This window comes from Carcharodon carcharias, chromosome 20, assembly GCF_017639515.1.
Source record: "Carcharodon carcharias isolate sCarCar2 chromosome 20, sCarCar2.pri, whole genome shotgun sequence".
Classification (NCBI taxonomy): Eukaryota; Metazoa; Chordata; class Chondrichthyes; order Lamniformes; family Lamnidae; genus Carcharodon; species Carcharodon carcharias.
This window is the reverse complement of record NC_054486.1, coordinates 112,800,550-112,814,708: the sequence shown is the minus strand read 5'-3', so window position 1 is coordinate 112,814,708 and position 14,159 is coordinate 112,800,550. Positions and strand designations below refer to the sequence as shown.

The window sequence follows — 14,159 nt, the reverse complement described above, 5'->3', positions numbered from 1 at the left end:
AATTGGTTTATGTGATACCACCCTGTTTTGCCAGAATCCAGCAAAACCTTGTATACTGATGGGCTTGCTTTGTCCAGTATGGAGTGGGGACCGAAGTATTTAGCGGACAAGAATGTGCCTGGCTGGTAGACCTGGAGCATAACTCTGTCTTATATCATATTCGACAGGCTTCACTTTGCCGTCAAGATATGCCTTACCATATATCTCCTCTTCTTTCCCATTTGGACTGCAGTGGCCATTTGTGCAGCCTGGACATTGTCCAATAACTATGGCACGGCTTTCTCGTGACTCAGAGCCATCAGATCAGGTTCTGAGAGGTCAAGTCCCAGGAGGGCTTTAATTTCTCTCATGCGACGTCCTGTCATCGGGACATGAGGGGTAAAACCTGTTGAGCTTGATACCATGTTGCGCACCAGCATTAGGACAAAGGATAGGACCATATTCCAGGTGGAATTGTTCTGTTGGACGGTTTTCCGGATCATGCCTTTCAGGGTTCTATTCATCCTCTCTACTATACCACTAGCTGGCGGATGGTAAGCTATATGGAATTTCTGATTTATTCCCAATAAGGCCATTACATTTTGCATGACCTGGGCAGTAAATTGGATACCCTGGCCAGACTCAATTCTACGTGGGAGTCCCTGTCTGGTGAATACTTGCTGCTACCAATATGTCGGCAGTTAATTTAGCTGTACTAGTCCTGGTGGGAAATGCTTCAACCCACTTGCTAAAGATGCCAATGATTACCAGGATGTATTTATATCTCTCCTTGCATGGTGGCAGAGGGCCTATATAGTCTATTTACAAATTCGTCCAGGGTCCATTTATTGGTCTAGTGTGTCTAAGTTCTCCCTTGTTAGCATAATGGTCAGGGTTATTTTGGGCGCATGCCAACCAATGTCCACATAGTGTTTTACGTCCCTGTTTACCAACACAAGCTTTTAATTCACTCGGTGGTTGCTTCTATTCCTTGGTGCCCCTGAATATCATGGCATTGGTATATTATCTGGTTGCAGTCTTGGGTTGGTACCGCGTACCGTCCGTCCTTGATTTGTATCTTAGCTTTCCACTTGTTAAATGACGCAGATTTGTCCTAAGTCATTATCCATACCTTGGGCCTGTATAAGGTCCTCAACTTTAGTCTGATTGACAATGACTGTGTTTGCTTGCTCACCTATTCGGGGTTGCCCTGGTTCCCCTCCATGGGCGCCTTGTTTTGCCAATTCATCTGCTCGTCTGTTCCCAGCAGGGGAAGATTTATGGTGCACTTTCATTTTGATTATACTGTATTGCTGCCCTTGTGCTGTTTGGACAATGTATTTTAAGAGGGGCGCAGATGGCAAAGGTTTTTCGTCCGCTGATAAAAAGCCTCTTGCTTCCCACAAGGACAGAAAATCATTTTCACGTGGTCCATCTCTGACACTTCCCTTCCCTTCCTTGACCTCTCTGTCTCAATCTCTGGTGATAGACTGTCCACCAATATCCATTACAAACCCACCGACTCCCACAGCTATCTCGACTACAGCTCCTCACACCCCACTTCCTGTAAGGACTCCATCCCATTCTCTCAGTTCCTTCGCCTCCGTCGCATCTGTTCCGATGATGCTACATTCAAAAACAGTTCCTCTGACATGTCCTCCTTCTTCCTTAACCGAGGTTTTCCACCCACGGTCGTTGACAGGGCCCTCAACCGTGTCCGGCCCATCTCCCGCGCATCTGCCCTCACTCCTTCTCCTCCCTCCCAGAAACATGATAGGGTCCCCCTTGTCCTCACTTATCACCCCACCAGCCTCCGCATTCAAAGGATCATCCTCCGCCATTTCCGCCAACTTCAGCATGATGCCACTACCAAACACATCTTCCCTTCACCCCCCTTATCGGCATTCCGTAGGGATCGCTCCCTCCGGGACACCCTGGTCCACTCCTCCATCACCCCCTACTCCTCAACCCCCTCCTATGGCACAACCCCTTGCCCACGCAAAAGATGCAACACCTGCCCCTTCACTTCCTCTCTCCTCACCGTCCAAGGACCCAAACACTCCTTTCAAGTGAAGCAGCATTTCACTTGCATTTCCCCCAACTTAGTCTACTGCATTCGTTGCTCCCAATGTGGTCTCCTCTACATTGGAGAGACCAAACGTAAACTGGGCGACCGCTTTGCAGAACACCTGCAGTCTGTCCGCAAGAATGACCCAAACCTCCCTGTCGCTTGCCATTTTAACACTCCACCCTGCTCTCTTGCCCACATGTCTGTCCTTGGCTTGCTGCATTGTTCCAGTGAAGCCCAACGCAAACTGGAGGAACAACACCTCATCTTCCGACTAGGGACTTTACAGCCTTCCGGACTGAATATTGAATTCAACAACTTTAGGTCGTGAGCTCCCTCCCCCATCCCCACCCCCTTTCTGTTTCCCCCTTCCTCTTTTTTTTCCCAATAAATTATAAAGATTTTCCTTTTCCCACCTATTTCCATTATATAAAAAAAATAAAAAAAAAAATAAATAAAAAAAAAAACCCACTAGAGCTATACCTTGAGTGCCCTACCATCCATTCTTAATTAGCACATTCGTTTAGATAATATCACCAACTTTAACTTTAACACCTATGTGTTCTATTGTACTATTGTGGTTGACATCTTTTGATGATCTGCTTCTATCACTGCTTGTTTGTCCCTACAACCGCACCAACCCCCTCCACCTCTCTGTCTCTCTATCTCTCCGCCCCCCACACACACACCTTAAACCAGCTTATATTTCAGCTCTTTCCTGGACTCGAACTCAAGTTCTGTCGAAGGGTCATGAGGACTCGAAACGTCAACTCTTTTCTTCTCCGCCGATGCTGCCAGACCTGCTGAGTTTTTCCAGGTAATTCTGTTTTTGTTTTGGACTTCCAGCATCCGCAGTTTTTTTGTTTTTATCAGAAAATCAGTTAAGCTGTTGCATACATGCTGTCCGAATATATATCAATTGGTGGGGGAAATTTGTCGGAGTGGCCCACCACATATGCTACTGCTGTTAATTCGGCGTTCTGAGCACTCATTTGAGCTGGCAGTTTTAAAGCTATCTCTGCTAGCAGTGTACCTTGGCCGTCTTCTGCATAGATGCCACATCCTGTTCTCCTAACCATGGAGGATCCATCAACAAAAATTTTCAGGGTCTGGCTAGTAATATCGTCCCCAAGCCCAGACTTCCTCCCTTTTTGTTTTGGTACAAATGGTCCCTTGGGATCATTTGCTGTCAATACCTGACACTCATGAGGCTCACCGCTAGAACTGAGATTGTCAGCGAGAAAGATGGGTGCTTTGATCCGTTTGACTGCAAAATCTCAACCCTGCAACATCAGAGTCCCATTGGGCTATACGATTTTGGCTAACGGTACCGCCCTTGATTTGTCTGTCCAGCAACAGCTGGATGGGTGTATGCTACCTGAGGAATGTTAAGGGGTTCAGATCAATTGTGTACGCGAAATGTTCGCCCAAAAGATCGCCAGAAGGTGTCGCTCACAGACAGAAAACCCTTGTTCTACAGGGGTTAGAAGCTAGGATGCATATGCAACTGGCCCGAGTCGCCCATGGCGCTGCTGCAAGAGGACCACCGAGATGGTAGAGTCCATTGCAGCAACCTCCAGAGCAAAGGGGAGAGCTGGATCTGATACCTGCAAGGCCAGAGCCTTGGCCAGGGCTTGTTTTAGTCCTAGAATGGCCTGTGTGTGGTGTTCCTTCCACAGCCATGGGGCATCTTTCTTTAGAAGATCTGATAGTGGGGCGGCCTTGGTGGCAAAACCATCGATATGATTCTGGCAATATCCTACTAATCCTAAAAAGGATCTGAGGGATTTCACATCCCTGGGGAGGGGTAGTTGTAATATTGCCTTGATATGTTTAGTCTCAGTCTCTCGCATCCCATAGGTTACCGTAGTTCCCAAATATGTAACTTGGGATTTCATAATCTGGGCCTTTTTTTGGTTAACTTTGAGACCGAAAGAGGTGAGCGGGGCTAACAATTCACTGAGGAGCTGGAGATGTTCTCCCTTAGTGTCTGTTTGGAGGAGGAGATCATCAACGTATTGAATTAAACATTCGGGTCGAGAAAAGCTCGTGAGCCCCTGTGCTAATTTCTGATGGAAGATCGAGGGGCAGTTATGAAACCCTTGAGGTAGACAGGTCCAAGTGTATTGTTGACCATGAAATGTAAAAGCGAATTTGTATTGACACTCCCTTTGCAAAGGAATGGACTAAAGACCATTACTAGTATCCAGAACGGTAAAATGTCGGGCTTGTGGAGCTTGTTTCATCGTAGCCTCAGGACTGGTTGTCACCATAGGCGTGGTCAGCGGGGTAGCCTTATTTAAATCTTGTTAGTTGCCAAGAACTGCCTGGCTTCCTAACCGGCCAGATTGGTGAGTTGTTTGTTGACGCCACAGGGCGCAACACTCCCTGTTGTAACAGACTTATTACTTTCTGAAATTTCACTCTCTGCTTGCTTGGGGAACCCATATTGTTTCTGTGGTTTTGGGTTGGGGCCATCTATGACCACCTCACCTATCGTTCGACCACAGTCGTGTTTATGGGTTGCAAAGGCGGATATATGCTTGCCAATAAGTTCTTGAATCTCAGAAACGTCAGACATCTCCATAGGTTTAACCCAAAGTTCCCCGACTGTGCTAATTCTCTTGGGGTACGCCCCGGTGGGGACTTCCACCGGCATCTCCGCTACTTCACCCTTTTGCCAAATGTAGCAATTTACTGGATCAAATGACAAATTATACTTTCTCATTAGACCAGAGCCAAGAATGTGCTCTGCTTCGGGGTGTAAATTCACCAATACAGTTGAGTGACAAAGCCCCCAACCTGAATTCTGTAGGGCTAGTGCTGAACCCCTTCTGTGAATATCCGGTGAAACCACTCAAGATTATTGTTCTTTTAGTGCGCCACGAGAATTCTATTCCTTTGGATATATTAAGAGTGGTGCGGGAGCCTCTGTTTTCCCATAAAAATTCAGCAGGACGGCCTCCTACCTAACCTTCCTCTAGAGATCGTCCTACACCATCCCACTTGGTGCTACGTACCCATACTGGAGAGGCCTGACACCATCATGTGCTCGGACCTTGGTCCGGGCACTGAGGAGATAAGTGATTTCCTCGATTGGTGGGCCCTTCATCAGAGACTGCGTGCATTGGACGCCTCCCTTGGGGTCCTTCTAAGGGCAAGACCTGGTTCTGGCCAGGCCCCGTCCCCTCCGGTCTCTGATGCGGCACCCTGCATTCCCTTGCATAGTGTCCAACCTGACCACAATTGTAACACTGTCCCCGGCCGCTTTGATTTCCCTGTCTTCCTCCTGTACCTTGGTTCTGATCCTGACCATGGCCCCTCCCCATGGTAGTGACATATGGAGGCGGTGGCCCCCGAGGAGAGCTTCTTCTTCCCCTGCCCTTACCCCATCCTTCATTTCTCCATATCGGACCTTGACTTTGATTTTTAACCGGGTTCATTTGCCCGTCTTTGTTCGCTTTTGATTTTCCGAACTTCTGGACCTCCTTCTCCCAGGCCTGTGCCATACGTCTCAATACCCAGGCTTCTGACTGTAGGATCAAATGCCTTGCTTGCCTTTCACTTCCCTCAGTGGAATGGGAAACTAGGGTTCTGGTCCATCTAGTGGTGTGGGGTGCCTGCAAACCCTGTCTATTCAATCCTGGTCCATATATTCCATTGAAGTGTGTCCATAGCCGGTTGGCTCCCCTTTCTTTTGCCTACATTTATTTAGACTCTCAACTGGGTCCCCTTTGTCACCACTGACTGCCGCCAAAATGCCATTCTTCATTTGTGGGAGAGTCCCTCCCCCAGTATTCTGAGGGCCTGGTAGCACAGAGTGCACTGCAAGGCTCAGATACATCGAGGAGTTTTTGCTCTTTCTGCATCGTCTAGGCAATGCAAGGCCGCCTGCTGATGTACGCAGCCAAAGAAAACATGGGGGTTATCCGTACACTGGAATAGATAATTTTCTTGGCTATGTCCGACAATTGAGCCACAGTGAAGGGCGGATTATAGGTTATCATCCCCTGTCCGGCAGCTGCTGCTGAATCTCTTCGTTCTGTAGTGACTGAGTTCATGGGGATAGGCACTGAGGGTATCCAACCGTCCGTCCAGGGAGGTGGAGGTTCCCAATCCCATGAGCCTTCACCCTGTTCTTCTCCATATTTGTGAGCTGCTTCCTTTAAACTACCCCAATCAATGTCGTCATCACCCCCATTGTTTCCGTCCGGCCCAATAGCTCCGAACGCGCACATTATATCTTTCCAAACTGAGAGTTATGATTTTAATTTGTCGATTTCCCGCTGACACTTAGTGTGGTCGGTGGCTTGGTGTCTATCTTCTCTGCCTGACTTATGTAGAACCTCTACAGCCTCCTGTAAATTAGCGCATTTTTCGGTCATTTCTGCAGCCGCCCTATAGGCGGTGTCACATTCTCTGGCGACCTGTTCCTTTTCCTGGTATACCTTTTCATACTGCTCTTGGAGCTGATTCATATGTAACACATGGATCTGATTTTTCTGTTTCTCATCCAACACTTCTTTCTGTAGCTCAACTGCTGCTTGCTTTGCAGCTTCTAGTTCTTGTTTTAGCCTTGCGTTTTCTATTTCCCTTTCACGTGATTCTCTCATGCAACTGGCTATTGCTGTAGCCTTACTGAGCTTAGAGGTGCGTTATGCCTGTTCCTTTCTAGCCTCTTCCGAGTGCTCCTGTCCAGTGGGTCACAGACCGTCCAATGCCTTATCGGCATATTCAACCCATTTGGGCCATTTGTGGTTTAGGTTCTCCTGGAGGACCTTCTCCCATTCTGGCATTTTACCTGGCATTTTCCCTCCGTTTGTACGCTACGATGGTGGTTTGAGCACGATGGTGACTTTAAGGCGATCGCTTAACCGTCCCACCCAGGGACGCCAAAATGTTGACTCTGTCTTTGAGTACAACTGACGGATGGACAAACAAGTCTTACTACTGGTAGTTCGTTTTAAGTCAACTTTATTATATCACACAGATTTACTTAAAAGTGTTTTACCAAAATAACTCTAAAAGCTTACACAGTTTGGAATGTAATGATACTTACCCGTTCAGGGAAAGGTAATCAGTCTCTGGCTTGGCGGTAGATCTTATCACTGAGTCCCTGACTCAGGGTCCACTTTCCGAGGGTTGTTCCTGCAGGTCTTCTGATGTCTCTAAAGTTCCTTTTTTTATACAGTTGCACTCAGCATTGAGAACATTCTTAAGCACATACTCATGTGAGTCGTGGTCATCCGTTTTGCCAATTCGCTTAATGTATCTATATCCCTTTGTAGCCTCTTTATCTTCTCTTGACAACTTACTTTCCTACTTCTATTGGTATAATTGGCAAATTAAGCTACCGTTCAGTCCCTTCATCCAAGTCATTAAAATAGATTGTAAGCAGCTGTGACCCCAGCACTGATCCCTGTAGCACTCTACTGATTATAGCTTACCAAACTGAAAAAGACCCATTTATCCTGACTCTCTGCTTCCTGTTAGCCAACCAATCCATGCTAGTATGTTACCCACTACACCATGAGATTTTGTTTTGAGTAGTAATCTTTGATGTGACACCTTAGCGAATGCCTTTTGGAAATCCAAGTACACCACATTTACAGGTTCCCCTCTATCCACCTTGCTTATTACTGTTTTAGCACTTTCAAGTAATATACAAATGAGCAAGTAACCAGAATATAAAGTGGCATGTAGTGTGATGTAGAGCTAGTGGTGTGTGTGGAAATTGCAGTTGTGCTGCCCCTGCAAGTAATGGTTGCTGAATCTATAAAGGAAATCTGTCTGCTGAGCCATACTGTACTTTATTTTCAAATAAATAGAACTTGGGTATAATTTACCAGTCCTGGTGTGAGATTGGTGAGTTTGTGTAAAGCAGACATACACAACAGACAACACTGACTTCCTCAAAGAACTCTAATAAATTAGTTTCTCACAAATTCCATTTCATAAAACCATGTTGACTCTTCCTGACCCCATTATTATTTTCTAAGTATCTTGCTATAACCTCCTTAACAATAGATTCTAGCAATTTTCCTATGACAGATGTTAGACTAACTGGCCCACAGTTTCCTGCCTTCTAGATGGTCAGGGGTAGGGTGTGGCCGAAGTGGGTGGGGGGGTCGGGGCGGGTTGCGACTGAAGGTGGTTTGGGGGTTGGGGGGGGGTGCCGGTCAATGTGGTTGCAGTGGTGGGGAACGGCCGACGTGGGCAGGGGAGGTCGGGGGCGGGGAGGCAGCTGATGGGATGGGGGTCTGGGGCGGGGTGCAGCTGAGGTGGGGGCGGGGGGTGCGGGGCAGTGCACAGTTGATGGAGTGTGGTTCGGGGGCAGGGTGTGGCCGAAGTGAATGGGCGGAGAGACGGGAACTAACGTCCTTCATGGGTGGAAAACTGCTACCTTAGTTGGCCTGACTGGCCAGCTTTTGACTCCAAATTGGCAATGTGGTTGACTATTAACTGCCCTCAGTTGTAGTGGCTCACCGCCATCTGCTTAAGGGCAATTACGGATGGGCAATAAATGCTGGCCTTGCCAACGATACTCACATCCCAAGAACAAATTAAAAAACCAAAGAATAAGAGAGAGCGAGAGAAGCAAGATGCAAAAGAATCTCGAGCGAAATTCCATCATACTTTAGAAGTAGAATATTGATTATCATCACACAGTGAATATTCCTGTGCAAAAGCAAATCTCAAAGACAATTAAGGATGACCAACAAAATGCTTGCCTTGCTAGCGCTGCTCACTTCCCATGAATCAATAAAATAAAACATCTGACTTATTGGGAGCAGCACTGCAGCAGGTGTGTTAGCACATTCAGTCCTACAGCCCACACAAGTACATGTCGTAATAGAATTAACTGCAGGGTTTGTTTCTGTTGTGTAATCTCATGAGATTAATTTCTATAGTCGGAAAACAATGTCATAAGTGCACAATTCTCATAGCAACCAAAGCCAAAAATTCTGGAACTGCTCAGCAGGACTGGCAGCATCTGTGGAGAGAGAAACAGAGTTAATGTCTGTGGTTGATGACCATTCATCAGAACTAGTAAATGTCAGAAATGTAAGATCTATTACTGAGCATTTCCAGCATTTTCTGCTTTTATTTCAGATTTCCAGAATCCGCAGTATTGTGCTTTTTTTCTTATGAATCATATTTATCAAAGTCCAGTTTACTCTTTGACAGGTGAATTGTCAGGATCCTGCTGATCACAAGCTGTTGTTGAAGAAGTTTGAAGAGTGGCTGAAAACTGAAAATTGGAAGCTGACAAAGATTTTAGCTGCCAAAAGTCCCAGGAACAGCAGAGAGATAAAAAACAGAAAACGAGGCCTAAAGGTAAGAGAAATCTGAGACTGTTAGGTTAGCAGTTTATTAACCTGGAATATTTTTGAGTGACTGTGTACTACTGAATAGTATGGCTCCATTGTACTATCAATGGACAATGCAATACCACATTACCAAACCATGCTAAGGAGCAGTGCAAAATTGTGCCATCAAGCAATATGATAGTCCAGCAGTTCAATGCTCCATTTGCACTGCCTCTCCAGCGCTGAAGTGTGTGCTTGGATTATTTAAGCAAGGCTCTATAGTGGGATTTGAACCCACAGCCTGCTAATTCAGTTACTGCAGCACGTGGGAGTTTGAGGATAGCATTGCAGTTCCTCACAACTGTAGCTGCAGTAAGTGTCTGCATCTCGAGTAATGTCAAGTAAGAGTTGTTGAGCCAGAGCCTGTGGCAGGGCATCAAGGAAGGGAAAGCATTATCTTGACACTCTAGGTGCAGAGCTGGAGGAACCCTGGTCTTTGCCCTTATCCAACAGGTACAAGATTGCTGAACTACCAGCTGAATTTAGGTACAAGATTCTTGTCAGCTGTGTGGATGAGGGCAGTGTTGGGATGGATGAGCAAACTGACGATGGCACCTTGGTGCAAGAAGCCATTCAAGTGGGGGGAGTGAAAAGGAACGTGGTATTGGTAGGAGACAGTATAGTCAGGGGAATAGGTAGTGTTCTACCTAGCTGCACCTGGGAGCTCCAAAGATTGTGTTGCCTGTCCCAAGCCAGGGTTAAAGATGACATCTGCTGGAAAAGAAATAGGAATGGGAAAGGGAGGATCCATTTTCATGGCCTAAGGAGGAACCAAAACATGGGTAAAATTAGGGGATAGGTTCTGCTGAGGAAGTTTGAGGAACTAGGGTCCAAATTAATAAGCAGACCCACAAGGGAAGTAATTGGATTAATGCCTGATCCATGCTTAGGGTCAAACAGACTAGAGAGTTGAATTCATGGCTCAAACTGTGGCACGAAAATAAGGAGTTTTGATTCTTGGGTCACTGGCACCAGTACTGCAGAAAGAGAGAGCTCTGTTGGGATACGCTCCACTTAAACCAGGCTGGGCCATGTGACTTGGCAAATCAAATAGCTACAGCCATGGTTAGGACTTTAAGTTAAAAGGGGAAGCAGTCAAATGAACTCCCCCTTCCTTGACGTACTAGTTGAGAAATCTCATAGACTCATAGACATTTATAGCACAGGAGGCCATTCAGCCCATTTGTTGTCCATGCCGGTCAACAAAGATCTGACTACAAATCCCATTTTCCAGCGCTTGGCCCATAGGCCTGGAGGCTATGGCAGCATGTGAATATCTAAATAATTCTTAAATGTTACGAGAGTTTCTGACTCAACCACCCTTTCAGGCAGTGGGTTCCAGACTCCCACCACCCTCTGGGTGAAAAATATTTCTCAACTTTCCTCTTAGCCTTCTACCTCTTACCTTAAATCTATGGCCCCTGGTTATTGACCCCCCTACTAATGGAAAAAGTGCCCTCCATCCACCCTATCTATGCCCCTCATAATCTAATACTCCTCTATCAGGTCCCCTCTCAACCTTCGCTGCTCCAAGGAAAACAGCCCCAGCCTATCCAATCTTTCCTCATAGCTCAGACCCTCCAGCCCAGGCAGCATCCTGATAAGTCTCCTCTGCACTCTCTCCAGTGCAATCACATCCTTCCTATAATGTGGTGACCAAAACTGCACGCAATACTCCAGTTGTGACCTGACCAGCGTTTTATACAGTTCCAGCATAACCTCCCTGCCCTTAGAGGTATTCTATGCCTCGGCTAATAAAGGCAAGTATCCCATATGCCACCTTAACCACCTTATCTACCTGCCCTGCTACCTTCAGGAATCGGTGGATATGCACACCAAGGTCCCTCTGATCTTCCCTACTTTCCAGGGATTCATAGTGTAATTCCTTGCCTTGTTAGCTCTCCCAAAGTGTATTACCTCACACTTTTCGGGGTTGAATTCCATTTGACACTGCCCATCTGACCAGTCCATTGATATGCTCCTGCAGTTTACGGCTATCTTCCTCACTGTTTACCACCCTTTCAATTTTCGTGTCATCCGCGAACTTCTCGATCATACCCCCTACATTTAAATCCAAATCATTTATGTACACCACAAACAGCAAGGGCCCCAGCACCGAACCCTGCGGAACCCCATTTGAAACAGACTTCCAGTCACAGAAACATCCCTGTACCATTACCCCCTGCTCCTGCCTCTCAGCCAATTTTGGATCCAACGTGCCACTTTGCCTTGGATCCCATGGCCTCTTACTTTCTTGACCGGTCTGCCATGAGGGACCTTATCAAAAACCTTGCTAAAGTCCATGTAGACCACATCAAATGCATTACCCTCATCAACACTCCTGGTTACCACCTCAAAAAATTTGATCAAAATTGTCAAACATGATCTTCCCTTAACAAACCCATGCTGACTATCCCTGATTGATCCATGTCTCTCCAAGTGCAGATATATTCTGTCCCTCAGAATTCTTTCTGGTAACTTCCCCACCACCAAGGTTAGACTAACTGGCCTGTAATTTCCTGGTCTATCCCTTCCTCCCTTCTTTAATAACAGGACACAGTTAGCAGTCCTCTAGTCCTGCCAGGCGGTTCTCCACCATGGTCTACCACAAGCCTACCTTCCTTGGTCAATACATGCATTGGTGTTCTTACAGTTCCACACGCTATAAGTTTGGTCTTATCAGCAACCTTGTAAATAGGGCCCAAGCCATTTGCTCACCAAGCAAGCTTGATCCTGAAATAGGCGCACCAAAGATATCCTGCGGGATAACGGCTACCCTGATCAGATCATTTCACACTGAATATCATGCAAACTCATGAACGGGCCTAAAGCTGTCATATTCATCTCTGAAAAGTACCCAGTCTATCTCCAATTATCCTGGAAGGGCAAGGTATCTCAAAAAATTTGAGCAACAGGTGAAGCTAGCTGTTTCACGCTGCTACTATGCGGTAGCAACACTGGTATTCGCCATCAACAGGATGCTGCCACCACGCGAAAAAGACACACTGCTTATCACACAAATGAGTGATGTGGCATATGAATTTCAGTGCCAGTTTGATGCTAGGTATGTAGACCATATGTCCCAAAGACTGGCGGGTCGTATCAAACAGCATGTCCTAGCCGCTGTTGGTAATGGGCAGAGTACAGACTGTACCCAGCCAGCCTGTGCTTACAGAACTCAAAACAGTGTCCAGCGTTAGATGTGATTCTGCAATTGGCCAGCATTTGCTAAATAATCCTCAGTGTGCTAAGAATTACACTGACAACCAAATAAAGATTGTCAGTCGGGCTCACAGTGTGGCGCCTTTGTGTCTACTGGAAGCTACATATATTAATACGTAGAGCCCTGTTCTTTATAGACAGAAACATGTACACACATTGCGCCTGTTTCAGCTAAACAAAATAAGTGACAGCCATTCGCTGATCCATTCCTCAGGGCAATGTCTTGACCAATCAGGGTCAAGCTGCCTGGTTTAAATTTCAAACAATGCTTGTTAATAATGGCAGTTAACTGTCATTCATCATCAATTGGTGCATTCTCCAAAGCAACGCCCCGACCAATCAGAGCCCACTTGCCAACCAATCAGTCTCTCCTCATACAGTAAAAATTGTTATTTTCCCCTTATATTGGTATTCTTGTGAAGTGTCCTGACAGAAAGCTTCGGCATGTTTCTTTTTTGCAACATTACCCAAGTTCTGTGCTGCCAAATTATTGAAATATGGAGAGACTTGAGCTGAAGAGAGACCCTGTCACTGTATTTGCACCTTTGTTGAATGTGGTTATCTTACCTTCAGTAGGTAGGGAGGGGTGGCATAGTGATATTGTCACAGGGCAATGCTCTGGGGACCCGGGGTCGAATCCCACCACGGCAGATGGTGAAACTTGAATTCAGTAAAAACCTGAAATTAAAGTCTAATGATGACCATGAAGCTGTTGCCAATTGTTGTAAAAACCCATCTGGTTCACTAATGTTCTTTTAGGGAAGGAAATCTGCCATCCTTACCTGGTCTGGCCTACGTGTGACTCCATCAATGTGGTTGACTCTTAAATGCCCTCTGAACAAGGGTATTTAGGGATGGGCAATAAATGCTGGCCTAACCAGCGATGCCCACATCACATGAATAAATGAAAAAAAGATGGGGCAGGAATAGGAACTCTTGGTGCGCAAACTATAATCCACTAGACATTTCTTGAATGTTGACCTGTATACACAGTATTCATAGTATGTTATAGAAATTACAATATCAAGAATACCACAATTCTCAACTTAAAAGCAACTGTTAAACATGCCTCCCTTTTGACGTGGCTGTACTTACCCCAAAGCCATTGAGCCTTTGTTCACTTCCGACTGACGGCTACTGTTTTGCAGTAATGCTGAGAATAGAGCTCCAACTTTTTCTCAAAATATCTCATTAAATTATGTTCATAACTATAATAGCCAGATATTGAGGCTTAAACACACTCAGTTGACATATATACATTATTTTAAATAATCCGTTGAATGTTTGGAGCTGAACGGATTGGCATGATTGAGGGATGCATCACCATCGGGGTCAATGGCAACATTCAGCCGTCTATGAAGACTTCTCAGCGGCATGTTGTCTCTGCCTTGCCTGAGGTGTGAAGTGCATACTGTAGAAGCAGCTAACAGTAACACGTTTTAACCCCTATGATCAGCAAGGAATTCAAGATGTAATCCAATCAAAATATTTTTTGTCAGTCATATTCTGCAGAAAGCTAC

At 46.0% G+C, this 14,159-nt stretch overlaps 1 protein-coding gene across 9 annotated transcripts in view; it reads left to right on the top strand.

Moving 5' to 3' along the window:
• syne3 (spectrin repeat containing, nuclear envelope family member 3) overlaps positions 1-14,159 on the top strand; it is a 103,238-nt gene that overhangs the window by 55,177 nt on the left and 33,902 nt on the right. For all 9 annotated transcript variants that reach the window (XM_041214550.1, XM_041214551.1, XM_041214553.1 and 6 more), the window contains one exon: positions 9,236-9,385. In XM_041214550.1, coding sequence (XP_041070484.1) covers positions 9,236-9,385 — 150 coding nt within the window. The remainder of the gene's footprint in view (positions 1-9,235; positions 9,386-14,159) is intronic.